Source organism: Macaca fascicularis, chromosome 7 (assembly GCF_037993035.2).
Source record: "Macaca fascicularis isolate 582-1 chromosome 7, T2T-MFA8v1.1".
Taxonomy (NCBI): Eukaryota; Metazoa; Chordata; class Mammalia; order Primates; family Cercopithecidae; genus Macaca; species Macaca fascicularis.
The window spans coordinates 1,087,542-1,104,632 of record NC_088381.1 but is presented as its reverse complement, the minus strand read 5'-3'; the positions used below and the strand labels follow the sequence as shown (position 1 = coordinate 1,104,632).

General features: G+C 49.0%; 1 protein-coding gene across 28 annotated transcripts in view; it reads right to left on the bottom strand.

The window, feature by feature from the left end:
• The window catches only part of OCA2 (OCA2 melanosomal transmembrane protein), a 460,826-nt gene that overhangs the window by 361,308 nt on the left and 82,427 nt on the right, over positions 1-17,091 (bottom strand). For all 28 annotated transcript variants that reach the window (XM_073995274.1, XM_065547634.1, XM_073995264.1 and 25 more), the window contains 2 exons: positions 16,794-16,876; positions 15,457-15,610 (listed from right to left, as the gene is read on the bottom strand). In XM_073995274.1, coding sequence (XP_073851375.1) covers positions 15,457-15,610; positions 16,794-16,876 — 237 coding nt within the window. The remainder of the gene's footprint in view (positions 1-15,456; positions 15,611-16,793; positions 16,877-17,091) is intronic.

The following is a 17,091-nucleotide window of genomic DNA, read 5'->3' as shown; positions in this document are numbered from 1 at the left end:
CAATGAGATCACTTGGACTCAGGAAGGGGAACATCACACACCGGGGCCTATCATGGGGAGGGGGGAGGGGGGAGGGATTGCATTGGGAGTTATACCTGATGTAAATGACGAGTTGATGGGTGCAGCACACCAACATGGCACAAGTATACATATGTAACAAACCTGCACGTTATGCACATGTACCCTACAACTTAAAGTATAATAATAATAATAAATAAATTTAAAAAATTTAAAAAAAAAAAGGTAATCTGAAAAAAAAAAAAGAAATTGATTAAAGACTTAAATGTAAGACTTGAAACTGTAAAACATCTGCAAGAAAACACAGGGAAAAGCTCCTTGATGCTGGTCTTGACAATGATTTTTTGGATAAGACACCAAAAGCACAGGTAACAAAAGCAAACAATAAACAAGTGGAACCATATCAAATTAAAAAGCTTCCGCACAGCAAAGAAAACAAACAACAAAATGAAGACAGACTCAAAATACTCGCAAACCATATACCTGATAAGGGGTTAATATCGAACACGTTTAAGGAACTCATACAAATCAAGAGCAAAAACATTAATAACCTGACCAAAAAATGGACAAAGGATCCGAATAGACATTTTCCCAAAGAAGCCGTGCAAATGGCTCCAAAGTTCACGAAAAGATGCTTAGCATCATTAATCATCAAATGCATGTCAGAAATACAATGAGATACGGCCTCACACCTGTTGGAATGGCTGCTATAAAAAAGACAACGGATAACAAGTGTTGACGAGGATGTGAGAAAAGGGAACCGCAGCATGCTGTGGGGTGCAAATTAGTACAGCCACGTGGAAAGCAATATGGAACTTGCTCAAAACTTAAAAACAGATCTACCATATGACGGAGAAAATCCCACTTCTGGGTCTATATTCGAAGGAAATGGAAGCAGAATCTCAAGCAGATATCTGGGCGGCCACGTTCATTGCAACCTTATCCACAGTAGCCAAGATATAGAAACAACCTAAGTGTCCACAATGGACGAAATGAATAAAGAAAACACGTTTCATATACATACATACACACACACAAATGGAATATTATTCACCCTTAAAAAGGAAGGAAATCTGCCAATTTGGCACGACATGGACGAACCTGAATGCTAAGTGAAGTGACACAGAAGGACAAATACTGCATGATCTCACTTACATGAGGCCAAAGGGAGCTCTAGGGGCCAGGGGTGGAGGGAGAGGAGGGTGTGGGAGATGAGGAGCTGACCCTCAGAGCTAGGCACTGGGGCAATGTGGTCAGGGAGTGGTTTGGACTTAATTCTACATTTCTCATTTAAAACATAACCAACTACGTGCCAAAAAAACACATTTTTCTTTCTTTGTGTGCCTGTGAAGGAGAAAAGAAATAAAGAACAAGGAGGAAGGGTGAAGGAAAAATGTTGCTGAGTAACTTCCAAACCATTTGGACATAGGAAGGAATAGATGAAGGCACCCAAGCCACAGGACGGCTGCCTGAACTCACAGCACTGCCCTAGGGAGCTGCAGCCCCAGGATGTGGTGCTGGAGAACAGCCTGCACCTCGCTGATGCCCGGAGGCCACGCACAGCCCTGACAAATGCCCAGCCGGGCACAGCTGCAGAGGAGCCATGCAGGCCCCTGGTTCTCTGCAGCATCGGCTCTGCCGACGGATTCCAGCCAGGTGACCTGGAGCCTGGAGAGGCCCAGAGCTGCCAGGCCCACAGCACTCTGCACCAGAAGTACAACAGAGTGGGCTGAGAACACCAAAATGTTCAAGTAGGTCACTGACACGGCAAATACTGGCTAACAGAAATTGGTTCAGACTCGGGACCCTCCAGAAGCAAAATGCTAAAATATATGGCAAGAGTTTCAAGGTTGGGCAGGAGGCACCAAAAAAGCTGACACAAGAGGCCAGAAAAATGGCAACTAGGCTTTCACAGTAGCAAAACATGAAGTACGGGTGTCCCCTGCGATACCAAGGAAGTTAGAAAATACACCTAACCAACTTGGATCTCTGGAACATAAGGGAGTTGAGCTGAGGCTGGAACAGGGGAAGCTAAGAGGTGTGCGGCAGATGCCCCACTACGGGGCTGCAGGGCGCGGTACGACCCCATGGGGCCTCCCGGCAGGGCCTGCTCCACCTCCTTCCTTTCTCTGCGGTGGAGATGGGCTGTTGTGAGTGCCCTGCCTCACTGTGGTCTGTGGGGTGCATGAGGGCAGAGAATGCCCACTCGGAGGCTGTGGCTGCTGGTCCTCATCCCACCACCAGCTCCTGCATTGGCGGCAGGAGCCCTTAACAGCATGAAAGCTTTTGGGGAGGAGATTGTGTACCTGGGGTGAGGAGTAAACCTGTGCCTGCTGAGTGGTCCAGGAGAGCCGGGTTCCTGTGTTCTCAGTCATTTTCTGCAGGCTGATGGGGTGGGCTCGAGGCCACGTGGGAGCCTCACAGGGCTGCGTCTGTCCCTGCCGCTGAGGCCTGCTTTCCTCTGCTCTTACATGGATGTGATGAGTTCCTGGCCCCTTGTTCTTGTTGATATTTTGTCATTATTGTGTGTTAGCTGATGTGTTCCCTTTGCCAGGCCCCTCGGACACCATGTGACCCAAGGAGAAGGTACACACTTCAAATTCAAATATTTTCTTTTTAGGTATTGCCCACAAATACTGAGTCGGTTTTCTAGCTTGTATTTTGCAGAACAATAGATCTCAGAGCTCGAAGGCACCACAGGAAATCAGTGGAGCAGTCCCCAAAACCTCCTGGCTGTGATTCCAGTTCTGAAGTGGTGACGCCCAGCTGTGGGCTGTGGGCTGTGGGCTGTGGGCCTGCGCCTGCGGGTCAGCCACGCACCGACTGTGCTTCTTCCCCACCTGATCCTGCCTGGCCTGGAAAGAGCTGGCATTTCTCCCCCAAATCAGGACAACTGTATCCCTGAATTTCCAGTACTCAGTTCCTAAGATACAAATGCCTGTTGCATATGGAAAAGCTTTCTGCTCAGAAGCTACAGAAGCTTAGCTCCGCAGGACCGCCTGTGAGCCGCCAACTCCGCTGGCTTCGGAGAGTCACAGCGGCCAGCACCTCCCGGCTTAGAGAGTGGGGATGTTCCAAAAGCTGCTTTCACCTGACTATATCCCTAAATACACAAGATCGAATCGGCGCTGTCCCTGCCCCGGCTCAGACGAGAGACGGCTCCGGAAGCTGGCGGGCCCCACCCGGGACGCCAGTCCCTGCCCCACACGCGCTGCCGCGTTCGTCTCCCACGACAAGCCAGGAGATGTCACTCTGTTTTGTGGGCGAGGGGAGTAAAACGTGGAGAAACCACAACCCAGAGTCGGAAACCTGCATTCTGGCTGCTGCACGCCGCGTGCGGGGAGCGGCGGGAACGCGGGGCCCTCCGTGGTGCAGCGCACGAGCGGAGCGCAGGGCAGTGTCCCCCCCCTCCCCCGAGCCCAGGGCAGTGTTCCCCCCCGAGCCCAGCGCAGTGTCCCCCCCCGAGCCCAGGGCAGTGTCCCCCCCGAGAGCAGGGCAGTGTGCCCTCCCCCGAGCCCAGGGCAATGTCCCCCCGGAGCGCAGGGCAGTGCCCCCCCCCCCGAGTGCAGGGCGGTGTGTCCCCGAGCGCAGGGCGGTGTGTCCCCGAGTGCAGGGTCCCCGAGTGCAGGGCAGTGTGTCCCCAAGCGCAGGGCAGTGTGTCCCCCCCGAGCGCAGGGCAGTGTGTCCCCCCCGAGCGCAGGGCGGTGTGTCCCCCCCGAGTGCAGGGCGGTGTGTCCCCCCCGAGTGCAGGGCGGTGCGTTCCCGAGCGCAGGGCGGTGTGTTCCCGAGCGCAGGGCGGTGTGTTCCTGAGCGCAGGGCGGTGTGTCCCCGAGCGCAGGGCGGTGTGTCCCCAAGCGCAAGGCAATGTGCCCCCCCCCGAGCGCTGAGCCCGAGGTGTGCCAGTGACTCGGCCCTCGGGGGTTCTTAGAAACGGGATCTCAGAGTTGGCGGAGGTCCCGAGGCGGAGGTCTGTGAGCGTGTTGGTTCCACCCCGCCCGGCCTGCTCGCGGCCTCCATCTGGGCGCTCCGAAGGCCCAGGGCCACCCGCGAACCCGCCCGCGCCGCCAGCTCCCTCCACCGCGTCCGACGCCGCCCCAAGCGGGGAAAGGTGACCTCAGAGTGACGCGAAACCGAGGGTCTCAGCCTGTCCCTCCCCGGCTCTGCTGGTGGCCACGTAGCGCCCGCGCAGAGACACCGTCCAGCCGCCGCCACCCAGGCCCTGGGCCCCGCGGGTCCGCAAGACACCCTGCTCTTCCTTCCCGTGGGTCTCTCTGCGCGTCACTGATCCTTCCATTTACCAAAGGAGCCCAAGGAAGAACATCAGTCCATCGCCTCCTGTTTTCAACATGAAAAAGCAGCCTGCGCCATCGAACGACCTGTGCAAACCAGACAGCAGAAACTGCGGGCCCTGGGGTGGGGGCATCCCCTGCAGCTCCGCCCCCTCTCAGCCCCCAGCTGGGTGCCCTGCGGCGGCTGTCCCCGTCCCCGTCCCCGTCCCCGTGGTGTAGGAGCCAGTCCCCAAGCGAGAGAGAGAAGAGGGTGTGCTGCGTTGTCCCCGGGGCACTCTGCCTGCCACCCAGCTCCTGAGAGCACTGGCTCTGGAAACCACCTCTCCAACCAGAGTGTGGGCAACAGGCGGAGGCCCTGATTTGGAAGCTGGGCTGCAGGGGAGGCTGTGGGGGCGCCAGCGGGGCACCCAGACCGTCTGGCACATACCCACACACACACAGGCAGTCACAACCCCCTCACCTCACATACATGGTCTCACACTCACCCTCCCTCACGCCACACACTAACAGTCTCACACTCACACACTAACTGGTACACACAGACACAACCATGCAGTCACACACTGTGACACCCAGAAAGATGGTCTGACACATACCCTCACATGCCCACACTAACAGTCTCGCATGCTGACTAACTTGCACACACACACAGACACAACGGTCACACTCTCCACATGCAGTCACACACAGACACATGGTCTCATGCACACACACCCTCACTGTGACACACAGCCTCATATGCACTTAAACAGTAATACACACACTCATGTACTAACACACCCACAGTCACACACGTGCACCCCAATGTCCTTCTACTTGATCCTGCGCCCTCACGGCCGCCCGATTTTTGATGACAGACAAGGCCATGAGGGATCATCAGACTGTGGGGGAGGAAGCCCCTCCATTCCTTGAGCCCCAGATTTCTTCCTGTATATAAAAGGAAGTCACCACACCTCACAACATGACTGTGATGGAAACTGTGCAGGCCTCACCTCGCACTGCCCCTGTGAGCCGGACCAAGGTGTCAGGGCGTCCAGGAGGCAGGCAAGCTCCGGAGGCTCCTCTCACACTGCCTGCAGCTCAGTTCAGCTCAGTTCAGCTCAGTTCAGCTCAGCTCAGCTCACCCCGCCAGTCCTGGGCACCCCCACTTCCCCTCCTCAGGACGAGGCTGATTCCACAGAAAGGGCTGGGGAGTGTCCTGAACCTAGGTTCAAGCCTGCCTTCACCGCCTCCCGAGCCCCCGTCTCCCCAACCCTGCGTCTCCCCAAGCTCACGTCTCCATTGGCAAAACAGAGCACAACACCTCCGTCAGAGACCTTCTGCATGAGTTTCCCAGGCTGCTGTCACCAAACCCACCCTCCTGCGGTCCTGCAGGTAAGACATTCAGCGGGTGCACTACATTCTACATCGAGGCCTTGCAGGAACGCATTCCTTTGCAGGCTCTAGGGGAGAATCCATCCCTCACTTTCCCCTAACACTCAAATTCCACGAACAGGACCCCTCTCTTCATCTATCCTTCACTTTCCCCTAACACTCAAATTCCACCAACAGGACCCCTCATCTATCCCTCACTTTCCCTAACACCCAAATTCCACGAACAGGACCCCTCTCTTCATCTATCCCTCACTTTCCCCTAACACCCAAATTCCACGAACAGGACCCCTCTCTTCCAGCTTCAAAGCCATCAATGGTGAATCAAGCCCTCACGTCACAGTTCTGTGACCCTTTATTCCATAGTCACATCCCTCTCTGGCCACAGCTGGGAGGGCTCTCCATTTGTAAAGACGCACTGAGCTCACCCAGATAATCTACATCACAAGGTCGTTGGCACAATCGCTCTGCGAGGCCCCTTTTGCCATGTGAGGTCTCAAATGCAAATGGTCTGGTGGGTGGGTTAGGATGTGGACATCTCGGGGGAAGCGGTCATTAATCAGCCTACTGCACCTTTTCAGAATCAGCATAGACGGTAGGAGCATGACAGGCATCTGTTCACCTTGCACAGCCTGCTGGGCACTGGCTACAGGTAATTCCCATCTCCTTGAGAAGCGCCACACCCTGGTGAGAAATGTGGACTCCAAAGGCAGCCACTGGCCAGCTGGGGGACTTTGGGCAAGTAGTCTGACTTCTCTGTGCTTGGTGTCCTCATCTATAAAATGGAGGTGGTGATAAAGTCGGCCTCATGGGGATGTGGGGTGTCTATTAACACAGAGAGAATTCCCAGAACAGGGCTGGCCCCTCCGCACACGTTAGCTCCTGTGGTTATCACCACGATCATTTTTTTTGAAGTCGGAGCCCTCAAGACTCACTGTGGCCCTCCTCCCTGCACTGGCTTCCTTTTGCCCCACCACCCCCCACCTCTCACTGGACCTGGCTTTGAACAACAGCACGCACTGGCTCACTGCATGTGCAGGAACAGCCAAGGGCATGCAAAACTGAGCCATCCAGGAGATGAGGTTGGAAAGGGTCCACCTCCTTCAAGCAGTCTGCAAAATTCTTGCCATTTTTCTAGGGAATGATGTGGCTACCCATTTTGAGAAACCTGAAATGCTGGAATGTGAACTTGCCAGGAAAAAACGTGAGTAGCATGGCCCATGGCCAGATGACCTATGTCCCATCCCGACTCCTTCAACCGCAAAAGTGTCTTTGCAATTCAGTTTATGTGTTAAGCAGAGAGAGTGTATTACATAATCCACCAGTTTTCCTACAGTTCTGAAGGAGTCCTTTTCAAGGAAGAAGAGGTATCTCTGGAACAAGGTAATGAAGCAAGTCTGCCAGAGCTACAGGATGCAATATGTTCCATGAATCAGCAGTAAGAAGAGGCTTGCAGACAAAAAGAAATGAACGAGGGGGCAGAGCCATTGGCTACAGATTTAAATTGCATCTCTGCAGAGCATCATGAGAACAGAAATTAGGAAAACCTAACTTGGAGGTTTGCAGTGTTATGGTATGTGCATTGGGTTTTGAAATGCAGCCTCTTCCCTCTCCAAATATGCTTCCCATTTCTGTAAATTAAAATGGAGACTCCCTGGAAGATGGAAGCTGTTCCCTATTCACCTCTCTTGAATTTAATTTCACAGTTAATTTTTAAACCAAACACTACACACACTCTTAAATTAAATATGAAAGGAACAAAGCAGTGAAACGCGATGTTACACAAAGGCTGCTACAATTATATAAAGTGGGTGAAGGGAAAGAAAGGGCCTGCTTGTCTCCAGCAGAAAGGAGCAGTGGTGGCAATCCTTCTGAAAACATAATACCAGGGTTGGATGAAAGACACATGGAGAAAATGCATTGTCCCATTTATGTTTTGAAGTATTATTCATTAAGACTGTGTCAGAACTATTTTAATATAATTTTATATAGTATAAGGGCATAGAAGCCTTAGCTCTGATAATGGAATTTTTAGAATGCTGCATTGGGAAATCTCCCAGAGCCCTATTATAGACGCAAAGTGCAAGAGTTAGGAGGATTGCTCCAACTGTGTTTCCGGGACTTTCAACGAGAACTACTTTACAAGGACGGGCGGGCGCGGTGGCTACGCCTGTAATCCCAGCACTTTGGGAGGCCGAGGCAGGCAGATCACGAGGTCAGGAGTTTGAGACCAGCATGGCCAGCATGGTGAAATCCCATCTCTACTAAAGATACAAAAAATTAGCCGGGGGTGGTGGCGTCCACCTGTGATCCCAGATACTTGGGGAGCTGAGGCAGGAGAACTGCTTGAACCTGGGAGGCGGAGGTTGCAGTGAGCCAAGACTGTACTTACTGCACTCCAGCCTGGGTGAGATTCCATCTCAAAAAGAAAAAAGAAAGAAAGAAAAAAAAAGAAAGAAAAAGGAACTACCACACAAGGATGAAAGATACATCCCCAAATCCTCAGGCAAGAAAGTGTCAATCAGGATGATTATCTGTAGGACCAGAAGTATAAATAACCCAAGGTATTTCCTGAAATAATTTCATCCCATCAAGCTATTAAAAGACCTATGGGAACCCTGGCTGATCCTTTGTTCCCGTTCAGTCACTCGTGGGTCATTAGGCACAAAGTCAGGGGTGGAAAGTGCTCCCTATGCAGGAGCCAAGTTAGACCAGACCCCGGGACCTTAGCACCTGTCTCAAGTATCTGAAGATGCTCTGGAAACATCTGTTCAATATTTATTGAGCACTTCTTCTAGGCCAGGCAGTGTCCAAGGCACTGGGAATCAACACTGCACAAAAGCAACCAACAACAGACACAGTGAGATGGAGCCCCCACGACAAAGCACGTACAAAGTAAAGTAGAGGTTCCTCTTCAAAGACTGTCCTCCCCATCTAATTAGAAATAAATAGTAACTTCTCTTAGAAGCAAAATGTATTCAGAGACCTGTGCTAACATTCTTAAATATCTGCTAGCCGTAATAAAGAAATCAATGTACTTTATGTTCTTAGCTGTCACAATTTAGCATCAATATTTGTCCTGGCATGCTTAAACTAGTCCAACCAAGCATGAGCTCACAGCCTGTTCCTCTTCCTTATTTAAAGGTGTTTGTTTTTACCTTTCTCAGCATTTGACAAGTTACTTCCTCCTTCCTTTGTTCTCCTCTGCCTTTGCCTCTTTTAAAAAGTTCTAAGTTGCCAGCCAATCAAGACAAATAAAAAAATGTGAGGTCCCGTTTCAGCCAATGGAAACCGCACACAGCAGTAGGGTGGACGTGTCAGGTTATAAATGGCCCTGTCTCCTTTGTTCGGTGTACTCTCGTGGCAGAACTACCGGTGAGTGTACCCTTTCTGCAGAAAGTATAAAAATAGCCTTGCTGAGGGAATTACATTTATGTTCAAGTGCTATTTCTTTACGGCACCGAAAAACAAACATTTCAAACAGAGTGATGAGAAGGGATCAGGGAGGAAGCCATAGCCTGAGGCAACAGCGTCCGCCTCTGGGGAGCGGCTGGCAGCAGCCGATTGGAAGGACAGGCAGGGTCATCTGCAAGCCACCCCAAGACTCCCCTGAGAGGAGCAGGGTGCAGACGGCAGTGGCACAGCCTAAGCATGCCTGCCTGCAGAATCTAGAGACCTCCAGTTCTGAGGAAGCAGCCTTGCCTAAAACAAGACAACTTCCGAGTCCTTGCCCGAGGCAAATTCTACCCCTAGAGTAGATTCTAGGAACGATGCAATGTTGGCTTCACTGCGGGAGAGCCCACAGGGCTGACGATTGCATCCAGCTCTCCCTTCATCATGTGGGCCTTCCCCTAGGGAGTGCTGGACACAGAAGTCACAGAAACACAAGGTAGAACATCCTATTCCTTTAGCACCCCTGCAGCCTTTTCTACCTTCCACATCAAGTTACAGACACAACAAAAGGACAGTGCTGGGGTTTCACAAGTTGTTGCTTAGACTACCTATATAAAATTTATATTTGCAAGTTATACTACTATTATAAGAAAGGAAAATCATATTACTTTAAGTCCACAGAATATTTATCAAGATAGACCATAAACCTGGGCCATTAAGAAAAAAGTCAACAATGCCCAGACACAGTGGCTCACATCTGTAATCCCAGCACTTTGGGAGACCGAGGCAGGCAGATCACTTGAGGCTAGAAGTTCGGGACCAGCTTGGTCAACATGGCAAAAGCCCGTCTCTACTAAAAATACAAAAAGTAGCCAGGCGTGGTAGTGTGTGCCTGTGGTCTCGGCTACTTGGGAGGCTGAGGCATGGGAATCACTTGAACCCACGATGCAGAGGTTGCAGCGAGCTGAGATTGTGCCACTGCACTCCAGCCTGGGCAACAGAGTGAGATTCTGTCTCTCACACACACATATATATAAAGTCAACAAATTTAAAGAATTAAATATAGTGTAAGTTCTGTGACTATAAGTGAATCAAACTATCATTTAGTAATAGAAAGACAACAGGAAAATCTATAATATCTAGAATTTAAACAACACACATCTAAATAATCTATGGGTCAAAGTGAAAGTCTCAGGGAAATTTAAGAATTAGAGAGAACTAACTGAAACTAAAAACACAACAGATCAAAATCTGTAAGATGCAGCTAAAGCAGTGCTGACAGGGAAAATTATAGTAACAAATGCTCAAATTAGAAAAGAAAGATTTGTTCCAGGTACGCAAGTCTAGTCTAATTTTCTAAAATAAATCAACGTAATTCACCATATCAAGCAGCTAATGAAAAAGCCATATGAGCACATCAACTGACACAGAAAAGATGCTGACAAAACTCAACACCCGATTATGGTTTTAAAAAGAGAGACAGAAAGAAAGGAAAAAACACAACAGAAAAAAACCCTCTTAGTACATTAGGAAAAGAAAAGAATTTCCTCAGTCTCATGAAGAGCATCTACAAAAAACTAATAATATCATACTACATAGTGAAAGATTGAATGTTTTCCCTTTAAGATTGAGAACAATGCCAATCTTACCATTCTCATACTCGCCACTGCAATAAGGCAAGAAAAAGAAATTAAAGACATACAGATTGGAAAAGAAGAAATAAAACTGTCCTCATTGCAAATGAGATGATTGTCTACATAGGAAATTTCAATAATTTTATTTTTAAAAAACTCTGAGGATAAATTCAATAAAATAACAAGGTACAAGATTAACACACAGAAAAATGCATTTATATGTACTGACAATAGATAAGTGGAAATCAAAATAACTCAGTACCATTTACAATTGCTCCAAAGAAAAGGAAACAGGTAGAAATTAAGAAAAGATGTGCAAGATCAGTATCATGAAAATTATTTTAAAAATCAAAGAAAACCAAAATAAATATTATGTTTCAGGACTAGAAGGCCATTCTAAAATGTGGATGTCAAAGCACCACATGAAAAAGCAATTGAAGTCCTAGAAAATAGAAATGTAACTTTATTCCAATAAAGCTGGATGAAGAAGTGGGGAAAATGTATATGGGAAAAAATGGCCACAGAATAGCCAGAACAATTTTGGGAAAAAAAATAAATAAGTGTGAGGAATCACTCTTCCCAGTGTCCAAACTGACACCTGCAATAATCAAGAGAGTGTGGTACTGGTGGAGGAACAGACACATTACCAATGGGACAGAATAGAGAACCCAGAGATACACCCCACAAATATGTCCAACTAACTTTTAACCAAGGAGCAAATGCAGTTCAATTGAGGAGGGCTAGTCTTGTCAATAAATGGTGCTGGCCCAATGGGACATTCATAGGTTTAAAAATGAACTTTCACTTAAAACTCTCACACAAATACAAAAAATAACTCAAGGCCTGGCACAGTTGCTCACACCTGTAATCTCAGCACTTTAAGAAGCCAAAGCAGGAGAATCTCTTGAGGCCAGGAATTCAAGACCAGCCTGGGCAACATAGCAAGACCCTAATTCTACAAAAAAATTTTAAAACTTAGCCAGCTATGGTATTGTACACCTGTAGTCCCAGCTACTTGGGAGACTGAGGCAGGAGGATCACTTGAGCCCAGGAGTTTGAGGCTGCAGTGAGCTGTGATCATGCCACTGCACTCCTGCCAGGGTGACAGAGTGAAACCTTGTCTCAAAGAAAAAAATAATAATAATAAAACTAACTCAAAATAGATCCTGGTCTTAAAAGTAAAACTGAAAAAAAAAAAAATAAGAAAACCAATCTTTGGACTCTGGAATTATTGCAACGAAGCAATAAGTTCTTAGACTTGACAGCCAAACCACAGTCTATAACAGAAAAAAACTGGCCCAGCACGGTGGCTCATGCCCATAATCCCAGCACTTTGTGAGGCCAAAGTGGGTGGATCACTTGAGGCCAGGAGTTCGAGACCAGCCTGGCCAACATGGTGAAACCCCGTCTCTACAAAAAATACAAAAAAATTAGCCAGGCGTGGTGGCACACGCTTGTAGTTTTAGCTACTTGGCAGGCTGAGGCAGGAGAATCACTTGAACCCAGGAGATAGTGTTGGAATGAGCCGAGATCAGGCCGTTGTACTCCAGCCTGGGCAACAGAGGGAGACTCTATCTCAAAAAAAAAAAAAAAAAAAAAAGGCTGGCACTGTGGCTCACACCTGTAATCCCAGCACTTTGTCTCAAAAAAAAAAAAAAAAAAGAAAAATTATAAACTAGACTAAGAGAAAATATTTGCAAACCACATATCCAACAAAGTCTTCATAATATATAAACAACAGTCACAGCTCAACATTTACAAAAACAAACAATTCAATTAGAAAATAAGCAAAAGGCATGTACAAACATCACACTGAAGAAGATACACAGGCGGCAAATAAATACATGAAAAGATAATGTCCAACATTATCATCATGAGAGAAATTAAGTTGAAAGCACAGTAAGATATCGCTGCACACCAGTAGAAAGACCACACCCTGTCACGTGGTCTTTGGGGCAGGGGCACGTGGACAGCTATGACAGAAGGGCCTTGGACCACCAGATGTGTAGAGCAAGCCGTGTAGGGAGACCTGCTGAAAGACTGCCAGGAAACGGACGGGCTGCATGGGGAGGCAGCCTCTGGAGGTCTTGGGCTGCCACACTGCTCGTGGAATACAGGGACCGCCCTCCAAGGCCCTTCCTGAGACCCTGCCGCACTCCCTTCTGTGTGTGGCTGGTTTGTGTGTGGTGGCCTCTGCTTTTTGTTTCTACAAGGGCCGAAACCATGTCGAACTGGCCTCTTTACAGGACTTTTAAAATCTAGAGATGGCTTTTTGTAGAGAAGGAGAGGTTTTTTTCTAAATGACTAATAATAATGACCATTAATTAATAAAAATTAATAAATCTTTGCTAATTATGTAGTTTTCGAAGGTTGAACAATTTTACACAAAAGGTGAACAAACCCTAGAATAACAGAGAAGCCTATTAAAAATAATTGCATTGTATTTTATTTTTTAATTAATGACTGTTAACTAATTAAAGCACATTGAATTTATTAAACCTATAATTGCAAAATAATAGTAAAAAGGGGGAAGAGAGAAACTAAATAAATTCAGTGGACACCACTGGAAGTTACTAAGGGAAGAGCTCATTACTAAGAAAGTTGATCATTACAGAAATAGGATTTATCTTAGGCGGGCAGTGGGCCCTGGTGGGTATTAAAATCATTAAGAGAAAAGGTGGCAGGGAGCTGGGCACCTTTCTCCACCACCTCAACTCCCTGGACATTCTCCGCACCCCTGATAGCGGGACATCCAGACACAGGGTCCTCCTCCCGGACGCAGCCCAGACCCCTGCCCACCTGTGAAGCATGGGCGCCCCAAAATGGAACCTGCAGCCTTCAGATCTCAATTGTAGTCTGTAGGAAATAGGATAGAGCAGCTAATTAATCCCATGAGGAACCCAGCAGCTGAATCAGGGTATAGAACATTCTACAGAACAACAGAACAGGATTTGTCAACTAGATGGTGGTGTGGTAAAGACTTTGCCTGGTCTGAGGACGCCACCGTTAGAAGGGCCCTTGGCTGGCTTCGGGGTACTCAGCTTCGGGACTGTTCCCTCGTTACCGAGGAGAGGGCTGTCTTGTGGGCCTGGGGCGGTGTGTTCTGCTGTATTCTGTTCCCAGTGTGTTCTGGGCATGTCCTGCATGCCCAGACTGTATAAAATGTAATTTATAAATGGTGTGCACCTGCTTGCCTTCTGGGAGTCGGGATCTTGGTAAGCTGAGGGTGTGACTATCTAATCGGCCCCCACAAAAACTCAGGCTCCAACAGGCCGCCCGGGGCAGAAACACTGCATGGGGCTGTCTCTGGCTGCTGGAGGGAGGGGCGTGCTCTGTGTGGGCCCTCCCAGGAGAGGAGATCTTTCAGAAGCCGGCTCCTGGGTTCCTCCAGGCTCAGCAGGTTTCCACTGCCAGGCATGGCAGTAAACCCCAGCCCAGAGGACAGCTGCCCCTGAGCCTGCGAGTTCCTGTGTCAAATCACACAGTGGTCATGGGAACCGTGAAACAGTAATATTGATTTAAAAGAAGATCAGGCTGGGCGCAGTGGCTCAAGCCTGTAATCCCAGCACTTTGGGAGGCCGAGACGGGCGGATCACGAGGTCAGGAGATCGAGACCATCCTGGCTAACACGGTGAAACCCCGTCTCTACTAAAAAATACAAAAAACTAGCCAGGCGAGGTGGCGGCGCCTGTAGTCCCAACTTCGGGAGGCTGAGGCAGGAGAATGGCGGGAACCCGGGGGCAGAGCTTGCAGTGAGCTGAGATCCGGCCACTGCACTCCAGCCTGGGCGACAGAGCGAGACTCCGTCTCAAAAAAAAAAGAAAAGAAAACGGATAGAAAACGGAGGGAACAAAACTGTTCTAGAACAGAAGCGATGTAAGAGATAACAATCCCGTGAGTGGCCCTTGTTAAGACAGGTAAGGGCTCAACTTACTGGGGTCATCATTCCTCAGCAGGTAGACTCAACAACCACAGGCAAAATTCTGGAATTTTCCTGGTCACTCCTCCAGCCTGCCATCTCCTCAACATCCTCACGTATTTCTCAGACCTATCCCAAGTTCACTAGGAGGCACCTCTAATGGTCACGTCATGCACTGACCTTCCGGGATCCTGTCCGTGTTGTGAGGAAGTTTGATTTCATAGTTAAATCAACAATGGACCTGCCCAGCCCAAGAAGGGTCTGCACGTTGCTTTGTGCTGTTGAAGGCACAGCCACACTTAGAACTTTCCAGAAACATCACATTGACTGGACTTAAGATCACATGTGGAAATGCCCATGAGCCAAGCTGACAGACAAAACAGATAATCAGATAATCCCTCTGGGCACACAGCCTCAGGCCATCCATGTCCCCTCACACACACAATCCCACGGTGCAGGTGGGCGCAAATGAGTGTACTCATCACACAGGTGCAGACTCTGAGTCTCAGAGGAGACTGCAACTCTTGTTCCCTCATGGTCACACTTGGAGTGAGCAGCGGAGAGAGGGTAGAAAATCGAATGCACTTTCTGTTTTCTCAGGTACACTTCTGCTCCTAAAACCCATCCTTCTCATGTCAGTTGCCAAGATTCAGCAAATATTCCTGTATGGTTCCCTTTCTACCTAGAGAGAGGGACACGCTAATCTTCAGGAATGATGACACTAGTCCAGTTAGATTTAGGAGTCAGGACCGAGCCCATCCAGAGTGTCAGAGGTCTCAAGCCTCCCTGACGGTGGGCCCAGACAGATCGGGGGGGCAGGTGTGAAAGTTACCTCGAATATGATCAACGCGTAGACGCCCGCGAGGATGGCCGTGGCGATGGTCACTTGGGCTTCTACACTCGCGTGGAGGTACTGATAAGCCATCAAAAGAGGGACAGCCTGGGTCTGCTGGAGGGAGGCCCGGATGCTGATGGACACCGTCTCTCTGCAGAACGAAACGACGACCTCACTGTTCACAACGTCAACAGTTAGGGCACCTCCCTCTATATCAGCCAGACATTAACCAGAATCCAAATGGATCTCAGAACGATTCAGCCCAATGCCCGATCTCACAGCTGGAAGAGCAGTGAGCACAGGCCAGCGGCATGAGACACAGGACGCAGCCTCCCTGCGGCCAAGCCGGGCCGGTCCAAGCAGGCCCCTCAGCCTCCCTGTGACACCACCTGACAGTGAAGAGTGAGTAGGGGCCTGCACAGAAGACGCCAGCCATTGAACTGGCTCTTCCTCCTCCCCAACATACCCAACCACTTCACCTGCTAACTAAGAGCAAAGCCAGCTGTTTGAACTCCAGTCCCTGAGAGTGAGGAGACACGCTCCAGACGAGAAGCCTGCAAGCGACCACAGGTCAGTGGCGGACACCAGAGCGTTTTTTCAAGTTCAGTCAATACGTTTTATGGGCTGAATTGTGTCCCCTTCCTCCAAAAACAATTCCTAGGTTGTAGTCCTAACCCCGAGTACCTCCAAATGGGACTGTAGGTAGACGTAGGGTCTTTAAAAAGGTGAGGAAGGTTAAATGAGGTCATGGGGATGAGTGCTAATCCAGTAGGATGGGTGTCCATACAAGGAGAGATCAGAAGACAGGCACAGAGGGATGGCCACCTGTAAGCCAGGGGAGAGGCCTTGGGAGAAACTGACGCTGTCGACACCTTGACCTCAGACTTCCAGCCTCTAGGATTACAAGGTAAATGTCTGACAGTTAAGCCACCCAGTGTGTAGTACTACGATACGGCAGCCTTAGCTGTCTAATACGCCAACCAAGAGTACCGATTGAATATGAAGCAGCATTAGTTAAGGAATAAGAATCCTAAATTTTCTAGAACTCTCCATTGTACAGCTTCACAATATTAACGAAATTAGAACATCAACCAAAAACTGCCATTTGTTTCAAAATGACTTCTGCAGTCAACCCTCTTACATCCTGACACCCATGGCTACGATGCCTTCTCACAGCCTTTGAGTTCACTGTCTACACAGCATGAGCACCGTGTCCAAGCCACATGCTGACCTGGTGCTGCATGGGCCGAAACTCAGTGTCCTGCAGGTAAGACTCCTTTAAACGCGTGTGTCCCGGAGAGCCTGCCCCAACATCTCACTCACTGAGAACTCACCTGCCCAGTACCTCAAAGGTCCTGCTCATCACGGAGCGCTCGCTTCTCCTCGGATTTAAATACACCGTCCAGTTGTGAGTGACCTGTACAAGCCAAAGCATAAAGTTATGGTGAGGCTTTTCACCTGAGACACCATCTGGGATCTGGCACTGCTCGCTCTAGGTATTTGTTTCAAATAAGAGGAGAAAGAAAGAAATGGGGGCATCTTTATTTGAGCTCTCACATATCTCATGTTAGAAGCTACTGCTCCTATGTTAGCTCTGATGTTAGGAGCTGGGAATTTCCACAATTTGGAGAG